This window comes from Anolis sagrei, chromosome 5 (genome assembly GCF_037176765.1).
Source record: "Anolis sagrei isolate rAnoSag1 chromosome 5, rAnoSag1.mat, whole genome shotgun sequence".
In the NCBI taxonomy this organism is placed as follows: domain Eukaryota; kingdom Metazoa; phylum Chordata; class Lepidosauria; order Squamata; family Dactyloidae; genus Anolis; species Anolis sagrei.
Genome location: NC_090025.1, coordinates 27,721,680 through 27,748,205, shown reverse-complemented (window position 1 = coordinate 27,748,205; position 26,526 = coordinate 27,721,680). Strand labels below are relative to the sequence as shown.

Genomic DNA, 26,526 nt, shown 5'->3' with positions numbered 1-26,526 from the left:
TGTGGTGGAGGCTCTTTTAAGCAGAGGCTGGATGGCCATCTGTGGGGGGTGCTTTGAATGCAATATTCCTGCTTCTTGGCAGGGGGTTGGACTGGATGGCCCATAAGGTCTCTTCCAACTCTTTGATTCTATGATTGTCTGCCCCGGAGTGTGGTGGAGGCTCCTTCTTTGGAAGCTTTTAAGCAGAGGCTGGATGGCCATCTGTCAGGGGTGATTTGAATGCAATATTCCTGCTTCTTGGCTGGGAGTTGGACTGGATAGCCCATGGGGTCTCTTCCAACTCTTTGATTCTATGATTGTCTGCCCTGGAGTGTGGTGGAGGCTCCTTCTTTGGAAGATTTTAAGCAGAGGCTGGATGGCCATCTGTCAGGGGTGCTTTGAATGCAATATTCCTGCTTCTTGGCTGGGAGTTGGACTGGATAGCCCATGGGGTCTCTTCCAACTCTTTGATTCTATGATTGTCTGCCCTGGAGTGTGGTGGAGGCTCCTTCTTTGGAAGCTTTTAAGCAGAGGCTGGATGGCCATCTGTCAGGGGTGATTTGAATGCAATATTCCTGCTTCTTGGCTGGGAGTTGGACTGGATAGCCCATGGGGTCTCTTCCAACTCTTTGATTCTATGATTGTCTGCCCCGGAGTGTGGTGGAGGCTCCTTCTTTGGAAGATTTTAAGCAGAGGCTGGATGGCCATCTGTCAGGGGTGCTTTGAATGCAATATTCCTGCTTCTTGGCAGGGGGTTGGACTGGATGGCCCATGAGGTCTCTTCCAACTCTAGGATTCTATGATTCCTTTAAAAAGCGGGGAGGGATTCAAGAGCCTCTTCCTTCTTCTTCTTTTTCTTCTCCTCTCATGACAAAATCGTCCCTTCTCCTCAGCGGCCATTTGCTGAATGCGCGAGACCGAGAAATGTCTTTCGACGCATGCGCAAAAAGAGGACGAGAGCGCGCTTATTCAGCGGCGCGCGCTCACAACACATTTCTCCCCCCCCCCCTTTTTTTCTTCTTCTTATCGCGAGAGCTTCTTTTGGGGAAGACATGTAATTTTTCTCTACGCATGCGCTACGAGGGACAAGAACGGGCTTATTCAGCGGCGCGCGCTCACAACACATTTCTCCCCCCTTCCCCTTCTTCTTCTTATCGCGAGAGCTTCTTTTGGGGAAGACATCTAATTTTCTCTACGCATGCGCACGGAGGACAAGAACGGGCTTATTCAGCGGCGAGCGGTCGCACACTCTTCTCGCGAGAGGTTCTTTTGCCTCCTTTCCCTTCCCCCTCCCCCTTCCTCCTCCACTTTAATATATCTTGTAAGGGCAGAATAGAAACAAACAGCACGAAGTGCGCATGCGCGGGTGTAACAACACAAGCTTTTCCTCTCTGTGTCTCGAGCCAGAGCAAGCGCGCGGCCAGTCAGTCAGTCAAGTCATCCAGGCTACGGTGGCGGTTAAGCGTTTGCAGGCCTCCTCCAATCGGAAACCACGCCAAAGAGGGAGGGAGGGCAGCGGCGGAGGAGGCGGGGCCTTTATTTAGCCCCGCCCCTTTCTTCGGCCTCGCCATCAGTGGCGGCGGCGGTGGCGGCGGCGCCTTAAGCTTTCACCCAGTCTTCCTTTCCTCGCAAACTCCGGCGGGCGTTTAGGCCTCAAGGGCTCGGGACCGAACTAGGCCGCGGGGAAGGCTTTCTCAGAGGTGGGACGAGCCAGAGGCGGAGGCGGTGACGTCGGCGCGGCTGGTTTCCGGAGGAAGGAGCGCGAGAAGAGAGCGAGAGAGGCAGGCAGGCTCCATCCTCCGCAGGGAGGGAGTGCGGCGGCGGCAAGGCCCGGCGGAGAAGGCGGCGGAGAAGAAGGCGGAGGAGGAGCAGCAGCAGCGACACCGACGGAGCAGCGCCTCCCGCCCCTCGCCCACCAACCATGGCCCTCAAGCGCATCAACAAGGTGAGGAAGTAGGCCTCGCTCTTTCGGCACTTCCGCCTTCGCCGGGTTATATATATATATAAGGGGGGGGGGGGAGGTTGGATTAGGTGTTGACATAAAGGCAAGAGATACTACTCTTTCGCCGCCTTGGCCCTTGCTTGGACGACGTTACTGCGTGGATTATCTCGACGACGAAGCTTCACTGGACTGGGCCTTGTTATGGCAGCAAGATTTGGGTCAATCTGTGGAATTGTGTTAGAGTGTGTGTGGGGGATAGAGGTTTAAACCAAACCCACAATGTTTTTGTCTGGATTCCCAAGCCTCCCTTGGATCGGGCCTTGTGATGGCGACGTTTCCCCAAATTTTCAGCTAGGCCCTTCCACACAGCCCTATGTTCCAGAATATCAAGACAGAATAACCCACAATATCTGCTTTGAACTGGGTTGTCTGAGTCCACAACTGGGATTTTCTGCCTTGATATTCTAGGATATAGGGCTGTGTGGAAGGGACCTAAGTGGGATCCACCTCAACAGTCTCTGGGATTAATTTTTACAGGAGAATCTGGGATATAGGGCTGTGTGGAAGGGACCTAAGTAGGATCCACCTCCACAGTCTCTGGGATTAATTTTTACAGGAGAATCTGGGATATAGGGCTGTGTGGAAGGGCCCTAAGTGGGATCCACCTCCATAGTCTCTGGGATTAATTTTTACAGGAGAATCTGGGATATAGGGCTGTGTGGAAGGGACCTAAGTGAGATCCACCTCCACAGTCTCTGGGATTAATTTTACAGGAGAATCTGGGATATAGGACTGTGTGGAAGGGCCCTAAATGGGATCCACCTCCATAGTCTCTGGGATTAATTTTACAGGAGAATCTGGGATATAGGGCCATCCAGTCCAACCCCCTGCCAAGAAGCAGGAATATTTTCAGGGCCCTTCCATACATAACCCAGAATAGCAAGGCAGAAAATCTCACAATGTATCCCAGTTCAAAGCAGATAATGTGGGATTATATTCAGCTGTGTGGCAGGGACCAGAGAGACACAGGGATTCCTTTTCCTATTCCAAAGGAGATTGCTAAAAATTGTAAAATTATCAGGCAGCTTTTGCCATCTATAACAGGCATGGGAAAACTTGGTCCTTCCACGTGTTTTGGACTTCAATTCCCACCATTCCTAAGAGCCTCAGGCCCCCTCCTTTCCCGCTTAAGCAGAGGCTGTTAGGAATGGTGAGAGTTGAAGTCCAAAACACCTGGATGGACCAAGTTTTCCCATGCCTGTTATATATGGCAAAAGTCGCCTGATAATTTGGAATAGGAAAAGGAACCCCTGTGTTGCTCTGGTCCCTGCCACACAGCTGAATATAATCTCACATTATCTGCTTTGAACTGGGATATATGGCAGTGTGGACTCATGTAGCTCTGGCTCTTTCACACAGCCCTATATCCTAAAATTATCAGAACAGAAAATCCCACATTAACTGCTTTGAACTTGGGTACCTTCCACACGGCTGAATTAAAATCCCATATTTTCTTCTTTGAACTGGAATATATGGCAGTGTGGACTCAGATAACCCAGTTCAATGCCAATATTGTGGGATTTTCTGCCTTGATATTCTGGGTTATAGGGCTGTATGGAAGGGCCCTGAGATATATGACACTGTGATCACAGGGCCCTTCCACGCAGCCCTATATCCCAGAAAATCAAGGCAAAAAATCCCACAATATCTTCTTTGAACTGGGATATATGGCAGTGTGGACTCGGGGCCTTTCCACACTGCCATATAATCCAGTTCAAAACAGATAATGTGGGATTTTATTCAGCTGTGTGGAAGGGGCCTCAGAGCTCTTCCACACAGCCCTATATCCCAGAATATCAAGGCAGGAAATCCCACAATATCTGCTTTGCACTGGGTTATCTGAGTCCAAACTCAGATAATGTGGGATTTTCGGCCTTGATATCCTGGGATATAGGTCTGTGTGGAAGGGCCCTCAGATAACCCAAGTCAAAGCAGATATTATGGGTTATTCTGCCTTGATATTCTGGATTACATGGCAGTGTGGAAGGGTCCTCTATGTTTGTGTGTGTGTATGTGCCTGTTTACGTGTTGAATCCGCCTTTCCCCTTCACTGCTTTCTGTGAACTTCTTTCCCGCATTGCAAGATGGCGGCGGGTTTGCCTAGCTAGTTCAGCTGCTTCCCCTCTCTCTCCTCTCTAGGTTTCAGTGTGTACAGCACTGACACGCAGAGATCTCCCTACGCAGCTCCCGGTCTCCCCCGATCTTCTTTTGTTATAGACCCAGAATGGATGCCTTTTTTCCCCCCCTGCCTCTGCTCTTGACAAGGAGCGGAAGTCTGTGGCGGCTGTGTGTGATGCATGGAGAATTTCGTTCTTGCACAATCTAGAAGGAGGGTGGAGTAACAGAGCTAATTTGAAGCTAGTGTCGTGGTGGCGGAAGAGGAGGAAGTCAGCGCTTATTCCGAGTGCAAGCCTGGCTCATAGTAGCGGAGGGTGCGGCTTAGGTAATGCCTTCTCCTTCGCCCTCCCAGTTTCGCTGGTGACGTCCTCTGTAAACTGAAGCGGGGGTCAGCCTTGAAGGAAGTCTGCCCTGCTGGGATCTGAGGAAGGTGACAGAATTTTAGCTGCTACAAGCGGTTTGGGACTATTGCTCGCCAACTAAAAACATCATGTCTTTTCTAGGCAAAGTGCTTCTTTGACGTGGCCACCTTTGCTTGCCAGAGGTTTGCTGAACTTGCAGTGTCAGCGTCAAACACAGCCCTTACTACAGCTCTACGTAGGCAGAATTAGTATTACATCTTGATAGGATTTTCTTCTTCTGAGCTTGCTTTCAAACTTGTTTTCCTCAAGGTAGAGAGCATAACTATTAAGGGAGTTGCCTGGCTCTAATTAGTTCTGTCAGCAACATGGAGGCACGATGTTTAACACGCTGACTCTGAAGTGTTTTGATTATTAGCATTGTGTGAGTACATGTTGAAGAATTGGAAGAGAAAGCCAAGTGGGGAAGATAAAAAAATATGTGATTCTGCTTGTATTTGCCCCATTTTAATTTGCAATCAGATTCCTTACAGCTCCTAGAAGTACCAGTCAGTATGCTCAGTGGCTATGGTTTTAGGATGTTGAACCCAAAGCAACAGAGTACTAGATTTGTCTCCTCTCACAGAGTGGTTGTTAAGAACCATAGAGCTGGAAGAGACCTTGTGGGCCATCTAGTCCAACCCCCTGCCAAGAAGCAGGAAAATCACATTCAAAGCATGCCTGACAGATGGCCATCCAGCCTCTTTTTAAAAGCCTCCAAAGAAGGAGCCTCTACCACACTCAGGCAGAGAGTTCCTGTATTCATACTTTGAGTAAGCATATGGAAATAACAACTTAAGCCATAAGTAATTTGAACATACTGATTTCATAGGGCCTACTCTGGGGTAGGAATCATGTGTCCTTTCAGATGGTGTTGGACTGGATGCCCCAGCATTCCATGCAAATTGGCAATGCAGACTAAGATTGCTGGAATTTGCAGTTTAGGGTCAGGTGATTCTTGCCTCTGTTCTACAAAGTATGATAGTCTAGTTCTAGCTGTAGCCTCTTTGGATTCTCCAGATAAAAATATCCTCTCGTGCCAAAGTCTGTTATAGCCTGAAGTTTGGACACTCAACATTTTGATATAATTATGTCCAGTTTTTATCCCCTCAGTCTTGGCCTCTGCACTGTTCTACAATTCATACTAGACATTTCGACTTCTGGCATACCTTTTCAAGTAAGAATTGCTGGGAAAATGTTATGTGAAGGTTTTCAGTAGTTCTTGTGGGCCAACCCCCCCTGCCCCAGAAATGTGAATTAGGTTAAAAGATCTCTTCATTATGTAAGACAGTTTTGAAATAATGAATCTCATCTATCTTCAAGTACTAAAATTTACATTACTATGTTGCACTAATTCCTCATCAAGCATCTTACAATGCTTTGTCTTTAAATGTTTAAATATGCCTTTTCTTAAGTTATTCCCTTCAAGGTACATAAAATACAATATTAAGTTGATAGCTTGGGGTGTAAATTTCTGTACAAGGCCAAAAATTCTGAAACTTTCATTTAGTGTTGACTTTTATTTGGCACATCTGCATTGTATACACTTGAGTCTGGATTTGTTGCTGTGTTTATTTGCCTTGGTTTAATGGTCATCCTAAAGTGAAATTTATCATAGCATTTTTGGGGCAGAATTTGTTCAAGGGGTTTGTCCTTGCATATTTCTCAAGTGCAGTTTGCTCAAGGTCACCAGTGGGCTTCCATGGTCAAACAGGAATTTGAACATTTGATCTCAATCGGTTCCCAGTGTTCAAACCATTGCTCTACATTTGACTAAATACCAAGTTACATTTGAGAAGAGAAGCAGTAGCTTTGGATTGTTGATGTAACACTTATCTATCTTAATTAAATCAGAGAGGAAAAACTACAAATGAATAGGTTGAAAGATTATATGAAGATGTTCAAGTGTGTAATGAGTGCTCATGTAAAGACAATCCTAAAAGAGAATCCTATAGATCAGTGTTCCAGCCATGGCTCTCTAGGTGTTTTGGACTTCAGCTCTCTCAATTCCTGACAGTTGTTCAAGCTGATTGGGAGTTGAAGTCCCAAACACGTTGAGGACCAAAGGTTGGGAACCACTGCTATAGATGACTCATTGTAGTTCCTGTATTAGTGTAGCTGAGTTAATGGAATTACATGTCAGGGACCTGTTTTCCTCATACCTACAGATCTTCAGTGTGGAAACATATGGAATTTTTCCAGCATTAATTATAAGGTGGCATACTTATCTCCTGGGCTGAAGTGAGTTGATTTACGTTTACATTCACTGGGGGCTTCTCAAATACTAGAATTTTACATTGTATGACTTGACCTCATTTCATCTTAAGACTTGGTGTTGTATGGGAAAACAGCGTTTCAGATGTATCAGCTGTAAAACAAAAAAAATGAAGCTGTTCAGAAATCTGTTCATAAAATTTGAATAAAATCTGGTCTCATTAAGACTTTGTCAGTCCTAGCACATTTATGCTTTGCATCACCAAAACTCATTTGACAGTGATATCATATTTATATTGCTGCCTTTTCAAAGACCTCAGACGTAGTGTTTGAGTCTCTCAGTCCACTTTAAGTAGATTGAGCAAAAAGGGAGTGACTAGTCCAAGGTCGATAATTACAGTACGACCATGATATTCTCAGGGATTTCGTTTCAGCATCACAGGTTAATACCAAAATGGTGTATGCTCTAGTCCCATTACATACATTGGGGCAAAAATTGTGTCTCTTAGATATATTAGAGCAGTGTTTTTCAAACTGCTCCTCGAGGTGTTTTGGACTTCAGCTCCCAGAAATCTTAGCCAGCTTACCAGCTATTAGGAATTGTGGGAGCTGAAGTCCAAAACTCCAGGAGGAGCAGAGTTTGAGAAACATAGGATTTGAGTGTTTTTAGGCAGTGGATGGCAGAATCTGAAAGCATGAAGACATTTTATTGGAAGAATGATCATTTTGAACCCTAGTCTCCTTAGCCCTTCTCTAAGTTGCTTGTTCTTGCTGTGTTACTTGATGCTTAGCAAGGTGTGTTTATGTTTGATTATCTCTAATTTAAACTTAATTCAGTTTGTATCTCTCCCTTTTTTCTGTTGTGTCTTCAAGTGCTTTATTTATTTCCATTGTATTTCTTCAGATATACATTAGTCTATGAGTGATCCCTTTAGAATTAAGCTTACTAAGTATTATTCAAATATTTTTGTACCAAGACCATGTCTGTCAATTGAAATCTCAGAGGAACTTTGTTAACTTTTTTTAAAAATAGAAAATACCTCTGAGTTCAGCAGCATCAGCTTTGATCTTACTGTAGTTGAATATTTGAAAGAACAACACATGAACATCCTTTTATTTGGATGTTGATTCACTGCTAATCTTCCTGAACTGTGTGTGCAAATGAACATTAGAGTTAACATCTTGATGTCACAAACATGCTGAAATATCTTATTTTAAATATGAGCACCCACTTTCCATTCTGGTCTTCACTGCTTTCCTTCCTTCCCCTCTGTTTATATGTATATTGCGTGATTGTAGCAACATAATGGCATATAACAGTATCAAATATAAACAAAGTTAAACATCAAACAAACAAGATACACAGCCATGTTTGTCATTCCTGAGTTCATACACAAAATGCATGCTAACAGTTTTTTTAAAACTACAGATACAATTTAGTCTGCATACAATTCTTGGAATGTACCCCAGCCACTTTCCCATTCTTTTCCCAAGTAGTTTGGTCTTATATCTAATAGTCACCTGAGACTCAGGTTCACATTATTTGACCTAAATCTCATGATTTAATAGGCAATGATACATCCATTTCTTGAAGACCACATGATTACAGTACTAGTGTCTTCATTGGCTGTTTCTTCTGTTTATCCATGTGGAAAAGGTGAGAACGCAGGTTTAAACTTAATCCATTCTAAATACCATGTTATCTATTCTTCCAGTTTCTTGGTTAAATCATGGGGGGGGGGGGGACGGGGACGTGGTTAGTGGCATACAGAAAAGTGTGTCCTCGTGTTTTTTTTCCTCAGTGGGTTTGAAGGTGAGCAAGTTGCAGTTATCTGGGTGAATATATTTTCTTCAAAGGTACCATAATTAGTGGTTCTTTTTTCTTTTTGAGGGCATTGGAATTCATTCATCAACTAAATTGTGTTTGGGCTTGGTATTTTTCTGAAATATAACTACCATGACATCATTAACCTTGCATTCAGTTATCAAAATTGTTTGTTATCTCTGCTTTCTGAATGTTGCTGCTCTGCTTACTCCATTGTCAAGAGAAATAATTAAGAAAAATAGTTCTATTCTTGTTTTGAGATGCGTCTATCCAAAAATACCTTGGCTTCATTTTCTAAATTGATATTTCCCCCCTCTTGTCAGCCACACTATATTGTTCTGTATTGATTTTAATCTCAGGGTTCATCTGTGCACACAATGCAGAATATCTGACAGTGAATCGAAACAGTTTTTATTTTATTCTTCCCCGTATCATAATCTCTAATGTAAAGATAGCACATCATGGAAAATGTTATATCTTACCTTTCCCCCATTACTCCTATTTCAGAGATTTCAGTGAAAACAATATTTTACAGGATTCATTTTTGTTTTAGGTTCATGTCTGGTTGGATACTTGCCAATTGCCTGCCTCATGGAAAAATTAGGACCAAAAGTTTTGAAGTGCTTTCATGCTTATATAACAAATCCTTGATGGGCATGTGAAGTTGTACATAACAGTTTGCTTTCTTTTCACAGCTTAATATGGTCAAATATAAATCTTAAGAATTCTTTAAAGATTTGACAAACCTTGAAAACTTGGGCATAAAAATACTAAGAATTAGATGTGTAAGTAAAACAAGCTGCATTGAACTGAATCCATCTAATCCTTCTATCCATTTAGCTTCATTTTGTCTGACTGAATGGCAGCTACTATGGAGTTTTAGGCAGGGATCTTTCCCCAACTTCTATGAAGGTAACTTAGGTTTGAACCTACAATGACTTGCTTATAAAGCATTGGTTCTCAACCTGTGAGTTCCCAGATGTTTTGGCCTTCATCTCCCAGAAATCCTAACAGCTGGTAGACTGGCTAGGATTTCTGGGAGTTGTAGGCCAAAACACCTGTGGACCCACAGGTTGAGAACCTCTGGTATAAAGCATCTACTCGGTGAATTATGTTTGTTTACAGGTTTGTATTAGTTTATTTAAATTAATACTAGAGACTGCATAAGTCTGGAAATAAAAAAATTGTAGGGATGGAAAGCATCTTGAAGATCTGTAATAGCAACAATTAGCTGTAAATGCGTGTGTTTTGAGTTGTAATCTATCATATATACTTATTCGACAAAACGTCAACTAAAAAACTGGGTTGATTTATATATAGATCAATGCTGGAATTCAGTGTGAGAGCAGTGACAAGAACAGAGGCAAGAAGCACCTCTTAGCAGGGTGGAGAATGAAAGTAGCATTCCCACTCTATTACATATCACGTGCCCAGCCTGGAGGAAAAAAAAGCAGCCCTTCCTCACTAACCCCCTCTAATAGAGGCAGATACCTTCCCTTGCTCTTTATCACACATTCCCTCATTTGATAGGGAGTGTGGGGGGTTCATTGTCATTCCCATTTATATTCTTTTCCCTAACTGTATTTGCAGAGATGTAGACCCTTTAAGATCAGCAGTGCACTTTACATCCAGTTGTAACCCCTCGAATTTTGAGATCTTCTCAATCTCTTTAGCTTTACCTGAGTATGTTCTCTCAGTGCATTGTTATATATGTCTTAAGTCATAGCAAAATCCATAATTTTGACCTCAGAATTTACTCTACACTTAAACATGAAATTGACTTACACACAATTATATGTATGAAATTTTAATCTTATAGCCCTTTTCTCTAATAGGAGAGACAGGTAGGAAAACCATTCCCCCTGTTTTCCTGTTATTCCTAACCTTGTCCCCATCATGGAAAAAACCATAGTTTATGATATGGGAAAGGGGAGGAGGAATAACCAGAGAAAAGGGGGAAATTGTTTTTACTCCTTCAACTCCCCCATAAAATGGACTATCCTTCTCTCTCCCTCTAGCACCCCTAGTGGCCTCTGCCCGGTAATAGAACAGTACCAAGAGACATTTTTTTTCTCCCTGATTGTCTGAATGCAATGCCATTTGGCTAAACAGACAAATAAATGATTATTTACAAATCTAGTGCATGCATATGCATTTGAAATACAGAGTGTGGATGGTTTTGACCAAGAAAATTGTATACACAAAGGTTACAGCTTTATTTATAAAATTTCATTTAGTTTATTACTCATAACATTTGAGTCTTCTAAGTTTTCTAGATGGCACTCTGGCAGTGACTTCATCCTTCTCACTTTAAATTCAGGTGTAGTCCCATTATTATTATTATTAACTTTATTTGTACCCCGCTAACATCTCCCGAAGGACTCGGTGCGGCTTACAAAGGCCAAGGCCCTCAATAAAACAACAGCATAACAAATACAACAATAAAACTCATAAAGCAAACCAATAAACATTAAAGCAATAACAGTAAAACATCAAACAACACATCATGACACAATTAAAACTAGGGCCGGGCCAAATGTAATGAATAAATTAAAAGTGCTGGACATGACAGGTGAAATGTAAGGATTTTAGGTTAGGTGCGATGTAGTCAATCTTAAATCTCTGGTAAAGTGCGTTTGGGACATGATGCTGGGAGTTTCCTATTCTGGAAAGGCACACTGGAACAGGCAGGTCTTCAAGCTCTTCCTAAAGACTGCCAACATTGGGACTTGTCTAATGTCCTTGGGGAGAGAGTTCCAGAGTTGGGGGGCTACCACATCCATGGAGATCAACAGCTTGTATACTCTTGCCATAAATGTCTTATCACTGACGTATAAGATGTTGTACTGTGGAGGAAATGGTCTCCATATTTTGTCTTGCCTTGCAGTCATGAATTTTTATCAGTTACCAAGTTGTTACAGGAAGAAGAGCTGGGGTTCATCAGAAGCATACTATATTATGTACATTTGAAGTGGTTGAGGTGCACTTCTGCCAGAGCCAGCATGCCACAAATACGCTTATAGTATTTTTGCTTGGGAGAAGGGCAGAAACTTGTAGTCTGTATTGCAAAGTAAATTTGTGTACCCATCACAGGATATGGAATAAATCTACATTTCTCATAATTGAAATCTCTGATGGATTAGACTGAGGACCGAGAAGTTGAAATGGTAATTGATGAGTTTGTGTGAATAAAGTGATTTATTATAGAATTTTCCTAGGGGAAAAATTGAATACTTGGAAATTCCTGAATTGTGTTGACATAGCTAACTTCTCAAAAAAATTATCTGATGCTAGTTGGAATGATTGTTCCAAATTCACCTATATAAAGTGAACTCTTGAAATATTTATTTTAAAGTGACAATGTAAAAAATATATTAATTGTAAAACATAGTTCTTCCAACTTCTTCAAGTAGCATTGTGAAAAGTACACCTAATTTCTCTCCCCCTGCCCTTCAAGGGTATAAAAGTCTCTTCAAATGTATCTAATTCTGCTTCTTGGGTTGAGGCCAGGTTAGTCAGAGTGTATGTTTTTAAAAAATCTGTTTATGCTCCACTACCATTGTAGCATTATTCTCTGTACTGCAGAAGGTAATGGGGGATACAAATATCTTGCACAATCATATACATTCATTCATCTGCTCTGTGAGAGAACATATAGATTTAAATACCAGTTTCAGTAGTGGCACTGGAAAGTGGTAGAACTCTGTTTTTAGTTTCTGTAAAAAATTCTTCACTTGTGGCTTCTTTATTCTGTATTTTGCCCACACCACTCCAGAGGAGATTGGTTCTAGAGCTTGAGAAGCATTGGGCTAAATGATAAGAGTACAAGCTGGAATTGGCTTAAAGCAACCATTATTGCAGCTCTGTAGGATAATCAAATGGATAAATATTTTGATAAAACAGTGAAACACTGTCTAGTAGAACTAGTTTTAATGGTGTTCATCATTCACATGATCGACATTGTTTATTTTGAAGGAAGTACATTTACACTTATTATTAATGTGCCTTAAAGAACACATTACCTTTATTTTGGAATAAAGCTACAACACTGGTATCGATCTTTAGAGTTCATGTTTACTAAGCCTTTTGAACTTCCAAGCAGAATCTAAAATAGCAGCGTGAATTGCTTGAATAAAGAGCAGTGTGTGTAACTTCCTAATACAACATTTATCTTGACCAGTCATCATAACATACAAAAGCAAAAGACCTCTCTGCTGAACTGTCTTGTGGTATTACCATAAAAAACAAACTTTGAAACTTGGGTCATTATTTGTATAGTTATTTACTATTAGCTCTTCACAAAAAGTCTTTTACGTGCCTAAAAAGTAGCTTGTGATGTTATGTGATGGCGTTGTGGGTGAAATGTAAGGCTTGCTATTTATATATATTCTGCCCCAGGTCCAATTCACCCACATTTTATTTAAAATGACATCTGGTAGCAGAATTGCAAATTCCGTCATCAGAATATACTTCAAGACTGTCCATTGTTGATGGCTTGATAATTTTTCTTTGCCTAATACTCATATAGTCTTCAGCATTTCCTTGTTGTTAATTGCTACTTGGAAATGTAGTTCATACAGACTCATCTAAGTCCAGTTATTCCTGCTTCTAACTTGCCTTACATTCAGAAAGTAGTAATTGGTTTATTTCTTCTTTCTATCTAGTTGTAAGTGGTGTACTCCCATCTTTTATTTTTTAAGTGATCTCTGCGTGGAACTAAGCATGAATCCAGAAACCCTGGAATACCAAAGCTGTGAATTTTGTTTATAGCTCAATGTAATGTAATATATTATTGATAACAGCTTCTGATTTGAATTGCTATTGGAGAAGAGAACTACTGATACACCCAGGATTCTGTCACTGTTGATATACAGATGGGAAAAGGTGGTTATTGAAGCTTATTTGTCGTGTCAGAACAACCAGTCTAACAGAACAAAGCAAACAAACAGAAAAATACACAACTTGTGAGTTTGGTAGCTGGTTAAATGTCCTTTGACCAGTATCTGGCCACTTGGAGTGCTTCCGGTGTTGCTGCAAGAAGGTCCTCCATTGTGCATGTGGCAGGGCTCAGGTTGCATTGCAGCAGGTGGTCAGTGGTTTGTTCTTCTCCACACTCGCATGTTGAGGATTCTACTTTGTAGCCCCATTTCTGAAGGTTGGCTCTGCATCTCGTGGTGCCAGAGCGCAAGTCTGTTCAATGCCTTCCAAGTCGCCCAGTCTTCTGTGTGCCCAGGAGGGAGTCTCTCATTTGGTATCAGCCATTGGTTGAGGTGCTGGGTTTGAGCCTGCCACTTTTGGACTCTCGCTTGCTGAGGTGTTCCAGCGAGTGTCTCTGTAGATCTTAGAAAACTATGTCTAGATTTAAGTCGTTGGCGTGCTGGCGAAGCTGCCAGATGTGAAAGATAAAGACATTATTTCTATGCCATTTGCATTCTTAAAAATTAGAAGGGCAAAATTGCTTACAAGACTAATTCTCAAATTGAAATCCTCCTGGGCTATGAGGTTGCATATATCCAGAGATAAAATCTAACACAATATAACTATTTCTAAGCTGTCCAGTATGTGATGAATGGTTTAGTATATGCATTGAACACTTAATGGCATAATGCTTTTGGGTCTTTGTTGGTTTGTGTGGGGTGGATAGACTCTCAGCACCTCGGCCTTTTAGAAAGCCATTACTTAGTTGTAGTTCCCTTAAACAGTCTGTCCTCCACTTTTGTAGGGGTTAGAGGGTGTAGGACTCCTTCAAAAGTTAGAAAACCATTTTTATTTAAATCTGAGAGAACATCTCTGTAGGACACTTACCACAGAGTTGCCCTAGAGGACCTAGTAATTCCCAGAGAGGTCATATTAATCAAATCTGAAACAAGCTAAACCTGCAAATGTGGAGGACTATATGGCTTTCAGATAATATCACAGTTCATCTACTCCTCTTCTAATGTTGATATTAGGATTAGTGTTCCAGTCTCCACTTGTGTGCAGCAGTAGTTTAAATAAACACTGTATTTATGTGAAGATTTTTCTATGATGATCTGTGTTCTTGGATCTGTTGAAGCAGTGTAGAAGACAAAAATATATAGAAGGGCATCCAAAGTAAAGGACTTGTTAACCTATTACAGAATAGTAACTCTTGAAGAAATTGAGAGAAATACATTTTCAACAAAATATAATTATGTTGCTCTCAGATCTCTTTGACTTTGAAGGTACTATTCCCCAATTAAAGTTAATATTTTTTGGTATGAACATTGGTTGGCAGGAAGCTAGTCAGAACATCCAGACAGGAGTTGATTAATCACTAATAGTAGTGATTGTGATTATTTGAAGGCTAAGTATATACATTTATATTGGAAAATAAATGTATAATAAGAACTATATTAAGAGTTACAAATTCCACCTTGCAGTACAGTTCTGTCAGAAATTTAAGTTGTCATATGCACAGCAATGCATTACTCCCTTTCAGAGTTACAAACATCTCACTTAAGGTTTCCTGTATAATTTTAATTAATGCATTCCTTAATTCTGTTAAAAGTAAAGGGTTTTTGCAGGTGAGGAATTGCAAAATTGTTTTCTGGAATTATAAGCTTTTAGAGGTGTATGCATATTTTTAAAAGTGTAGATTTTAATGCATCATCTACAGGCCACATTTTACTCATATGCTGGTTTAAGTATTGATTGTCATTTCAATACTGTGTTACTGTTAGCTTGATTCCCATGGAGAAGTCTGTGTCAAGTTGATTCCCAGTGTACAGGACTGATATAGTAGCAAGTACAATTCTGAGGCAGAATAGAGCCAGTTATTCACAAACAGTAGGGGAAACAATGCAGAAACACGTCTGCCAGATAAGATGCACCTTTTGTTTGTCTAGATTTTTGTCTGAGGCTAGATTTTTATTCATGAGCTCAAAATACATGCCATTAATATAGCTGCACTGCCGTGTATATCTTTATCATTATGAGATTTTGAAACTCACAGATTCTTCTCTGGAGGCAGTCATGGGCTTAAAGTAGTGTATGGAACAGTTAGTTGTCCTCAACCGGATAGTTACTTACTTACTTAGGCGATCCCTTGTTTTCCGAGGATGATTGTCTTCCAGTGTTCCTGTGGGTCCGTATGTGGGTGTGGAGCCCTATTCTTTCTCTACATCTTCTTCCGCAGTGAGGGCATTGGTTTCCAGGTGGAAGGCGGTCTCGGTCGGGGTTGGCTTGACGCGCCTTCCTCTTGGCACGCTTCTCCTTTTCGCCCTCCATTCGTGCCTCTTCAAATTCTGCAGCACTGCTGGTCACAGCTGACCTCCAGCTGGAGCGGTCAAGGGCCAGGACTTCCCAGTTCTCAGTGTCTATGCCAGTTTTTAAGGTTGGCTTTGAGCCCATCTTTAAATCTCTTTTCCTGTCCACCAACATTCCGTTTTCCGTTCTTAAGTTTGGAGTAGAGCAACTGCTTTGGGAGACGGTGGTCGGGCATCCGGACAACGTGGCCGGTCCAGCGGAGTTGATGGCAGAGGACCATCGCTTCAATGCTGGTGGTCTTTGCTTCTTCCAGCATGCTGACATTTGTCCGCCTGTCTTCCCAAAAGATTTGCAGGATTTTCCGGAGGCAGCGCTGATGGAATCGTTCCAGGAGTTGCATGTGGCGTCTGTAGACAGTCCATGTCTCACAGGCATATAGCAGGGTTGGGAGGACAATAGCTCTATAAACAAGCACCTTGGTATCCCTACGGATATCTCTGTCCTCAAACACTCTCTGCTTCATTCAGAAAAGTGCTGTGCTCGCAGAGCTCAGGCGGTGTTGTATTTCGGTGTCGATGTTGGCTTTGGTGGAGAGGTGGCTGCCAAGGTAGCGGAAATGATCTAATTTTTTAATGTTACATCATTAAGCTGTATCACTGGCATTGGAAAGGGGTTGGCTGGTGTTTGCTGGAACAGCACCTTGGTTTTTTCAGTGTTCAGTGACAGGCTGAGCTTCTTGTATGCTTCTGCAAAGGTGTTTAGAGTGGCTTGTAGATCTTCTTCTGAATGCGCACAGACGACGTTGTCATCAGCATACTGGAGTTCTATAACAGATGTTGTTGTAACCTTGGTTTTGGCTTTCAGTCTGCTGAGGTTGAATAGCTTGCCATCTGTCCGATAGTCTAGCTGAGATGCAAGGTGTTACAGCAATTTACAATTACTGTACTAAGAGACTTATTGTGTGTGACATCAGTGTATAGTTCTAGCAATACTGCCTTAAAATTTACCTTACATGATTGCTAATCCTAGTGGAATTTTCACTCTTTTGCAGAGTGATTAATGGATCACGTAACATACCAAAAGTTGAGAACCTCTATTCTGAAGAAATAGTATGCTTGTTTGCTTGCTAGATAATAGCTGCTTGCCTTTCCCCAATAAATAGGCAGGTACTCAACAACAGACTAAATTGATGGTGCTTTTTGCCCTTCGTTTCTCCCCAGTCCTGGAACTCAACTGGTTTACGTAAACTTGATAAAAAAGTACATTTGAAACAGATATTCCTTGATAGACATAATACTGTATTAACATTTTGTTAAGCTTCATCTCTGCTTTTAAGTATTGATCACTGAATAATCAGTGCTTTTATTGGTGATAAAATGATATCTTGAAATAGGTTAACCAGTTCCGATTGAAAGCCATGAAATCTCTTACTCCCAGATATTGAATTGGAACCTTTCTATAAAGATCTGTATCTCCTGCAATAAGTACTATATATACAGACTAAAATATTCAACATTCCTCAATGCTTATTTATACAAAGTTATATGCTGATAAATATTAATTTCCAGCATTTTTTCAACAAAAGACTAAAAATGGTCAAACTCATTTCAGTTTTAATTGGTAGAGGTTAAGTGCTGAGTAAATCGAAATATAAAAGAACCAAATACCATGACTGGAATTCAAATATCATCGGTTCTGCATGGTCACAGTTGGATTTGACTAATGAACTGCCTGAGTTTATGACAAACAGCTTGTGAATACTTTAAAAAAATCATCTTCCATAATAATATAGGATGGACAAAGGGCTGATGAGAGTTGTGGTTTAGCAGTATCTTAGGTCCAGATTTTGCCATTCCCAAGTTACTAGGTATGATCAGTGGAGCAGGATAGACACCTGGAAAAGTGATTTCAGTACTTGGCCCACCTGAAGTCCTAGAAATGGCTTTCACTCAAAAACCAATTCCCCCACCAGCCTCTTTGAACTTTGTGTGCTCATATTGTGGAATACTCGTATAAATCAGTGGTTCTCAACCTGTGGGTCCCCAGGTGTTTTGGCCTTCAACTCCCAGAAATCCTAACAGCTGATAAACTGGCTGGGATTTCTGGGGACCCACAGGTTGAGAACCACTGGTATAAATCATACTATGGAATAAGTTTCGCCGGTTGTCTGCTGTTGCTTTCCTAGCTGTGGGAGGAGTTTGTGCATCTGTTTTAGCAAATTCCTAATTTCACAACTTTCAACAACCGCATGTGCTGGAATTGTTTTTAAAATAGTGCTAATTGAGACATCAAACCTAGTTTGCTCTTAAAGGGTATACATCTAGTTCTGCATCGTCCATAAGAAAAGCTGCTTTAGAGAATAACTACCCCCTTCCAATAATTTTATAAAGCTGTCCTTTTATCCCAAATGTAAGAGACTAATATAAATTCCATAATCTGTTTTCAGGTAATACCTGAGAATCAAGCATATATGCACAAAATTGTGAAGAAGCTTTCAAGATCTTCAGTTCACTTCATCAGGTTGAGACTAGGGAGAAGAGATGGCAAACGAAGACTGACATGATATTGAATGTATGATTACAGGATTTAAAAAATAGAATGGAATGAGAATCCCACAGACTTCAGCGAGTTTAAGCTTAGTGCACAGGTGGGAACCACAGTCTTCTGGAAATTGCTGAACTCAATATTGTCTGAGCTGCCTCTAGCAGCTGGGAGTGACAGTTCAGTAGCATCTGGAAAGCCTGATTATTTTGACTTCTGCTCTGTCAGGCATCATAAACATTTAAGTTATATCTAGAACTGTTGGGACAAATAATGGATGGTTTATTCTTTTAATTTTGAAAACATAAAAATCATAATAATTGCATCTATCACCACAAAACTTCCAAAAACTTGTTGGTAGGCAGGGAGGAATATCATTTTTGTGTTGGTATTGGGTACTAGGGATAAAGTATGGGGCACTGGGGAACCATTCATGGCTTGTGAGTATACCCAAAAAATCAAAAAAGCAAGCTGATTTTATTATATCATTGTATATTATGGGACTTGTCCATCCATGGATATCGATATCTATGGCGGGTCCTGAAACCAAACCTCACTAGATACAGTAGTTGATTGGAAAGAAACACAGTCGATGCCACTTAAAAGTGTGACTTTTGCTCTGGCAAATATCTTTTTCTTGGAGAAAAGAATCAAGTGTGTCGACATTCTCCTCAATAAAGTTCATTCCTCTGCTCCATTTTCAGTCTGGTTTTGTTCTCAACTTTTCATTGCTAGGATGGTAGTGGGAAAGAAACACAGTCTATGCCACTTAAAAGTGTGACATTTGCTCTGACAAATGTCTTTTTCATGGAGAAAATAGTCAAGTGCGTGGAGATTCTTCTCGATAAAATTCATTCCTTTGCTCCTTTTTCAGTCTGGTTTTGCCCTCAACCTTTTATTGCTGGGATGGCAGTGGAAGGGTTATCCATCTATTTGCTGGTTAGCATGTGTCTGGAGAAGGGGAGCAGGAAATGCAATTTTGATTATTCTCTTGCAGCTGTTGGTGATTTTGACGCCCTTTATCATAATAGCTACCAGAATAGATCTCTTCCAGCAGACCAACCCAATAAATTTTAAGTTGTGAATTTTATCTGCATTTCATCAGTGGATTATAGCTAGTATTTTAACTCTTTGTGTCATGTATGTCTTTTAATACTGTTTTATCTCATTTTAATTACGTCGTATCCCACCTTGAGCTGCAGGGAGAGTCGGATAATAAATTCATTATTATTACTATTTTATGGTATGGAGATTCTGCTGCAGTCTGGGGAGTGAGTGCAGAACATGGTGGTAAAGAACAGCTGCTAGTGCTGTTCTACGGATTCCATCTTGCTTTAAACCCATCTGCTAAAGAGCTGCGTGGAGTTTCCTTGAGTCAGTATCCTGACACATTTTATATGAAGGAGTGTACATGATAAATATGGTGCCTTGTATCAGTGATGAGCTGAATCAGGAAATGGGAAATGGAATGTGAGAAGATAATAGGACTCATCAATTTTTAACTCAAGCTGGTGGCAGTGACATCTTTGGACATGGCTGCACATTTGAGAGAATTATGTTCATGATTTTGGGTGCTAATTGAGTCTTGACAGTGGGTGCCTCAGTGACTTTGTAGCTTTGAACCGGCTGTGGTTTCTTTTGAGACAGGAGGCCTGGTGTTGGTCATCATTGCTCAGGTAATCTCCAAAGACAGTTGGAGGCTTATGGTGCTTTGATGATCAGCTGCTGGAAAAAGTTGGACAGGTTCAGGGGAATGTGTCATGTCAATTGCAGTGGTAACCTTTCTAAAAGTGCTGTGTGGCTCAGTGTCTAGGGCTGTTTTCCCCATATAGTTCACAGTGAAAGTTTTATCTGTACCTAAGACTTGGTTTCTGTTATATGCCATTTCTTTGAGTTGCACAGTAGTACTGAGAAGGTATTTAATTTTTTCTAAGCTTCATGGGATATTTCTACAAAGGGATTTTACTGTACAAGGTGAAGAAGTATTGCATAGGAAAATGCAAGATGTCAAGGTGGCCAGCACCTTTACAAAAGAGACAGAATTGTGCTTTCTATCGAAACTATGAACTTACTTTCTATTTGGTGTTAGTGTTTGCTGTATTGATTACATTAGCGTTCTATAGATGTAGCACTAATGTATAAAATCAGCACTTGAGAGTTGTAGCCACACACAAAACAGTGAAACTATTAGGAACTGCTATTTCTTTTACTGATATGAAGTAGCTAATGCTAGTAACATCCGAGAATCTGTTCAAGACTATGGGTTTCTTGTACTTTGTAAACCATTATGTATAGCTGTGTATTAAGATTGCTTGGAAGATTTCCAGATTAATGCTCAGTTTTCCTTGAACTTCATTGTAAGTGTGATGAATACCTTTGTATTTAAAGTGGGGAACAATCATTAGCTGTGATCCCTAAAGCTTGCCAGTGACATGTTCAGCTGAGATCAAAATAAGGAGTTACCTACAACTTTGCATTTCACATTGTATATCTAGCACAAATACAAGTGCTTAAAACGTTTCAATCCTGCCCCCAATAAATCAGAAGGGAGCATTGTAGTATGTGTTCAGCGTGTACCTGTAATTACCCTTTTGGTATAGAAATCCATTTGGAGCAGTTTTGGTATTTTTTTCTACGTAACATCTTTTTGAGTTCACACTTTCATGGTCAAGGGACAAAAATATGGCATGATCTAAAAGTAGTGTTTGTTTCTTTGTTTAGGAACTTAGTGACTTGGCCCGTGATCCACCAGCCCAGTGTTCCGCAGGCCCAGTTGGAGATGACAGTAAGTAATGAACAAGGAGCTTTAGAGACTAACTAAACTAATGTGACCTATTCAAGCATTGGTGATGAGAAAGCTATGTAAATACTAAATCTTATTTTTTCTTCTCTCCCACTAGTGTTTCATTGGCAAGCTACAATTATGGGTCCTGTAAGTATGGCAAACTTTTTTTTTACTGAAACATTAGGAATTACTCTATAAGATCACTTCATTCTCTCAAAATTCTGAAATAACAAGCTTGCATTCATAGCTGTTTGATTTAATTCATTTGAAATATTTATGTACAGCTTTTGACCAAGATTCCTGCGTGGATTGTACTAGTGATCCTCAAATGTAGGACTTGAGGTGTTTTAGACTCCCATTTTTCAAAACCTCAGCAGTTTAGCTAGTGTTCAGTGTTCTAGGAGTTGAAGTCCAAAACCCCTGAACAACCAGTTAAAAAACCTCTAGTTACATAGTAAAGTTCATTTCAGTGGATACACCCCATTGTTGTTTCTAAAATGCCTGTGAGAATATAAGGCTTTCATCTGGCATCTGAAATAAAGCAGTGTTGATGCCAAGCAAATCTTTCTAGGGAAAATGTTCCATAAACAGAGCTGAACTCTACTTTAGTTACATGTCAATTATTAAATAACTAAGAATTTTCCAGGGGGCAGGGTTTTTATTTTTTTCATCTGTAATTCCCGCTAACCTTGTAAAATGAAGCATTGTAACTTAAACATCTTGTTGCAGTTTCCTGTCCTTATATTTAGCTTTCATGAAGAATGTAGTCTTTCTGTTTTTATTCTGAGATCCATAGTTACTGCTAAGACCTCTGATTTATTTTACTCTAAACTTCCCTTCTCTGACAGAATGACAGTCCTTATCAAGGTGGTGTTTTCTTCCTGACAATTCATTTTCCTACAGACTACCCTTTCAAACCACCCAAGGCAAGTATGATTGAGAAGGAATAGTACATAAGAGACTTAAACATAGGAAATTATAATTACCATAAATATGCCCCTCACATTTTCATATACATTAAATACCTTAATTTATTTCAGATATATATTAAATTTGTGATGTAAGCTTAACATATACTTCTGCTTCACACAACTGAAGGAACATAAACCATAATCCTAGAAACAGTGAAGTACAATACAGTTTGCAGCACTGTCAGTAGCTTGTTTGGACTCTCAGCACTTTGACAGGTACTTTTAATCAGATCAGAAGTGCCTGTGTGTTAACTGAAAACTCATGTATCTCTTTTAGGTTGCATTTACAACAAGAATTTATCATCCAAATATTAACAGTAATGGCAGCATTTGTCTCGACATTCTAAGGTCACAGTGGTCTCCTGCTTTAACTATTTCTAAAGGTTAGTAGTATTTATTTATTTATTTTATTTAAAACTTTTGTATCCCGATCTTCTCTACCTCCGTAGAGGGACTCAGACCGGCTAGTAGATTTGGTTAAAAGTGCTTAACCATGCATATTTTCCTCAGTGTATTAAACTGTTATAATTTCAATTTAGTAATGCTGGAGTTGAGGGGCACTTGGATGTGAATCTCAAAACTACACAATGGGAAAGCTTTTCATATGTTTTTATATTTCATTGATGGATTCTTGTGAAACCAACTAATGAGGCTTCTCATTTAGCCATAAACACTCTTTTAGTTAAGTAACACCTCCACAGAAAATTACAACATGGGAAAGTGTAGCAAGCTTTCTATCTCGCTTTTAATTGATCTCATGTACATGTATTTAATAAGTATGAGAGGATTGAAAACAGTCTGGCTATTAACACTGAAACCCTTAGATATGTTTTCAGAGGAATTGAAAATGTAGGGTGTCATTTATATTTATTAATCATCACCAAAGGAAAGGTCAATTTGTATAAGAAAGTAACTTCAGTGGCTTTAATTTGAGTTGACTTAAGCTGTTTATCCAACATATAGCAAACCTTTTTGCAAGAAAACCTTTGGACCTGATCTGCATTCATGCATAGGGATGAATAATGAATGTGTCTTCTGATGAACTGTTTACAATTCTTTCTAAGATGTTACTGTAAATGTTGTCTTGTTGCAGTTCTCTTATCCATTTGTTCACTGCTATGTGACCCAAACCCAGATGATCCCCTAGTGCCAGAGATTGCACGTATCTATAAAACAGACAGAGACAAGTAAGTACAGTAGTTCCCTTGGAAAGATGGACTTAGTGGAAATATTGGCTAGAGAACAGTTGACTCACTTTTGCTCTTCCTTAAATTGGAGACTGATTTGAATAAAATATTCTGTTTTTATATCTAGAGGATTCAGGAGGAATATAAAATACAAACTAGAATTTAACACAAGTATGTTAAATTCTTCTTTTTACATTATTATGAAACAGTTTTAAAACAATTGTGGTACATTAAATGTGAATTTTAGAGTGGGGTGGGAATGTTCAAGCTATTGATTATTCTCTTGACTCAATTGGTGCCTTCGGTTTAGATGTATTTGTCTCAAAAACCACCCACTGGAACTGCTTTCTGCTTCAAGTTTGCAATTAAATCTTGCCTATGTAGTCTTACAAGATCTGTTGGCTTGTCTTTGTTACTAAATATACTTATCCAATTAGGTACAATAGGTTAGCAAGAGAGTGGACAGAGAAATACGCTATGCTGTAGGGTAAGACTGTCTGCACTTCATGGTGCATTAATGATTTTGAGACTTCAGCACTTGAGTGCAGCATGCTTTTAAGGCACTGTATTCACTAACAAAAGAATGTACCAGTTATGGAAATAAGAAGTTTTAACTGCTTGATCTGTATCTAGTGTGAGAAATCCAATTTTTTTGCATGGCAAAACAAGTGTAGCCAAATATAAGAAGGTTTTTCTCAATATTTCTTGGTTCTGGATGTGTCCATCTGGTAAGTATTAGCAAGACCTCAAAGAAGATGGCTTAGTAATAAATCCAGTGCAGATTGCTGAGCAGGTGAAAATCAGGGTTCATGAACTACAGAAACCTAGTAGGCATGTATGGATAGACACTAACATAACGGAGCATGTAAATATAGCACTGATTTTAATTCAGGAGAGTTCTATGCCATTCTCTCTAGCTCTGTATTTTTTGAAGGGGGGGAGGGGACAGAGACAGAATCTTAAGTTTTAAAGGGCTTTTTTGTGCTGTTTATAGACATTTGGAGTTTTGCATTAACTGCCATAATATTGTAACTGATTATTTATCTGCCCTTGCACATTAAAAGGTGCTTTCAGGTATGTCATGCTGTTTAGTGGTTTCACATGGTAGTGGTGATTTTGGTGTTTGTTCCTGAGCTATAAGCTTCTGTGAAAAAGTAGTTGCAGCCAATCAGTACATAGCTGGTACTAGTCCCTGGGGCACTGCTCCTTAAGTTATCAATTATGTGGTTTTTCCATAGTCTTCTCCATATGTAGGTCAGTGCTTAAGAATTTGGTGAACAGTAATAATATGTTGGGGTAGGGATATTCAACATAGTTGGCATGTCTATACCTCCCCACAACTGCTATTGTTGTTCATGGGCGAGGTTTATAGAATAGTGTTGATGTCACTTAGTTTCCTGTTTGTACCATTTAGGTTGCTTTGGCTCTGATAAGTAAAACTAAAGTGTAAGGGTATTTTGGGCCAGGAAGTCTAACAGGAAACTCTTAAATGACATCACCTTTCTGAATAAACTGGTTTGTTTGTTTGGAGATGGACACTATAATAATTTGTGTAAATGAAAACAATAAACTATTCTAGGTAAGGTGGGGTGGCAAGTATACTGTCCTCTAGATGTTGTTAAGCAGCCTTTCCCAAACATCCCTCACCATTGGCTAAATTGGGTATATCTTATGGGCATTTTATTACAGGGCCACACAATTCCTAACCTGATACCATACATCAAGTAAACTCAGTTCTCCTTATTGCCACAGCTTCTTTGTACTACGCATGTGAATTTTCTCCCAATTGAATCTGAATGTGATTCAGAGGCTTAATTTTCTAGATTTCAACGAATATGCTAACACTGCAGTAAATGAGCATGTTCCTGGAAAGCTTAAAGTGACTTTAAACGTGTGGGAGTTCCTTGATCATTTTTATTGCTGATTTTGTGGATTTGCTGATTTTGCTTAACATGTTTTCCTTTTTCAGGTACAACAGAATATCCCGGGAATGGACTCAGAAGTATGCCATGTGATGCTACCTTAAGTCAGAATAACCTGCATTATAGCTGGAATAAACTTTAAATTACTGTTCCTTTTTGATTTTCTTATCCGGCTGCTCCCCTATCAGACCTCATCTTTTTTTTTATTTACCTCTATCCATTCATGCACATGCTCATCTGAGAAGACTTTAGCTCTTCCAGCTTTGGACAATAACTGCTTTTTAGAATCTGTAAAGTAGTTATACAAGAACAGTTGCCCAAGATTCAGAATTCTTTAAATGGAGCATGTGTGTTGTGGCCAATGTCTTCACTCTAACTTGGTTATGAGATTGAAATCATTCCTCACTGCTCTAACCGTTCTACTGAAGATATCATCCAAAGGGAGGGGAGATGGATGTTCAGTTTGCTCACATCACAGGGAATAACATTGCTGTAGCATCATCCATCTTGTTTTAAAACCTTCCAGTGTTAGAGACTGAGGTTTCATGACATACTTGTGCTCATAACTGGTATGGCTGGAGAATTGGTACAGAACTTGTAGCATCAGCAGAACAGAACACGTGATGTATCTTATGCATGTCAATAAAGGAATGACCAGTTCTTGTTCTACAGAGAATGGAAATTGGAAGTCCAACATCCCTTGTATTCCAGAATAGGGTCTCAGAACATTTTTGTAACTCATTTAAATTTTGTTAGGATGCCTGGAGCTATTAGTTAATCTATCTTCCACAACCGATAAATATAGCACTGAATAAATGATGCAAGTTGTCAATGGATGAGTGATCAACTAATAGCTCTTCTAGTAATTGATTTTATTTTCTTCAATAAAGTTACATAAACCAATGAGTTAGCTGCCTGGATTAATCAACATGGGAAACAAAATCTTTTGTAAAAACAAAGGTGGTTTTGTATATACTTGTTGGGATTTGCCTCATTGTTTGGCATCAAATAATGATGTGAAGTTAGTAGAGTGAACTTTTTGCCATGTTCAGTTATCAAACTTGGTCTGTGTTCAGGTTGACACATTGATCAGCCCTGGAGTATGCAGAACTAATAAGCTAATCTAGTAGTGTAGACTTTAGTGTGCTACACTAAAGGTACTGGGAGCCAAGAGTTCAAATATGAACTTGGGACCCAGGTGATATATGTACTGGTGTGTTGTGGAGACCTTTCCAGATGCACCTAGCTTGTTGACTGAGAAGCTTTTCTTCACCTTGTACACTTAACAGCTGAAAGATCTTTATGTGGGAGTAATGAGGCAAAAACTGAAAAATAAAGTACTGTTTTGATGTGGGAA

At 40.0% G+C, this 26,526-nt stretch overlaps 1 protein-coding gene across 3 annotated transcripts; it reads left to right on the top strand.

The window, feature by feature from the left end:
• Nucleotides 1–1,300: 1,300 nt before the first annotated feature.
• UBE2D3 (ubiquitin conjugating enzyme E2 D3) lies at nt 1,301–26,526 on the top strand. Of its 3 annotated transcripts, none has more exons than XM_067468618.1 (8): nt 1,301–1,924; nt 21,026–21,089; nt 21,205–21,236; nt 21,938–22,015; nt 22,338–22,443; nt 23,154–23,247; nt 23,685–23,756; nt 25,217–26,526. In XM_067468618.1, the coding sequence occupies exons 1-7, from the start codon at nt 1,901–1,903 to the stop codon at nt 23,731–23,733; spliced, it is 447 nt and encodes a 148-aa protein (XP_067324719.1). In that variant the 5' UTR covers nt 1,301–1,900; the 3' UTR covers nt 23,734–23,756; nt 25,217–26,526. The 3 variants fall into 3 exon arrangements, with proteins under 3 accessions (XP_067324719.1, XP_060635140.1, XP_060635141.1); XM_060779157.2 differs by having other exon boundaries at nt 1,302–1,924; nt 23,685–23,734; XM_060779158.2 differs by lacking the exon at nt 23,685–23,756 and having other exon boundaries at nt 1,309–1,924.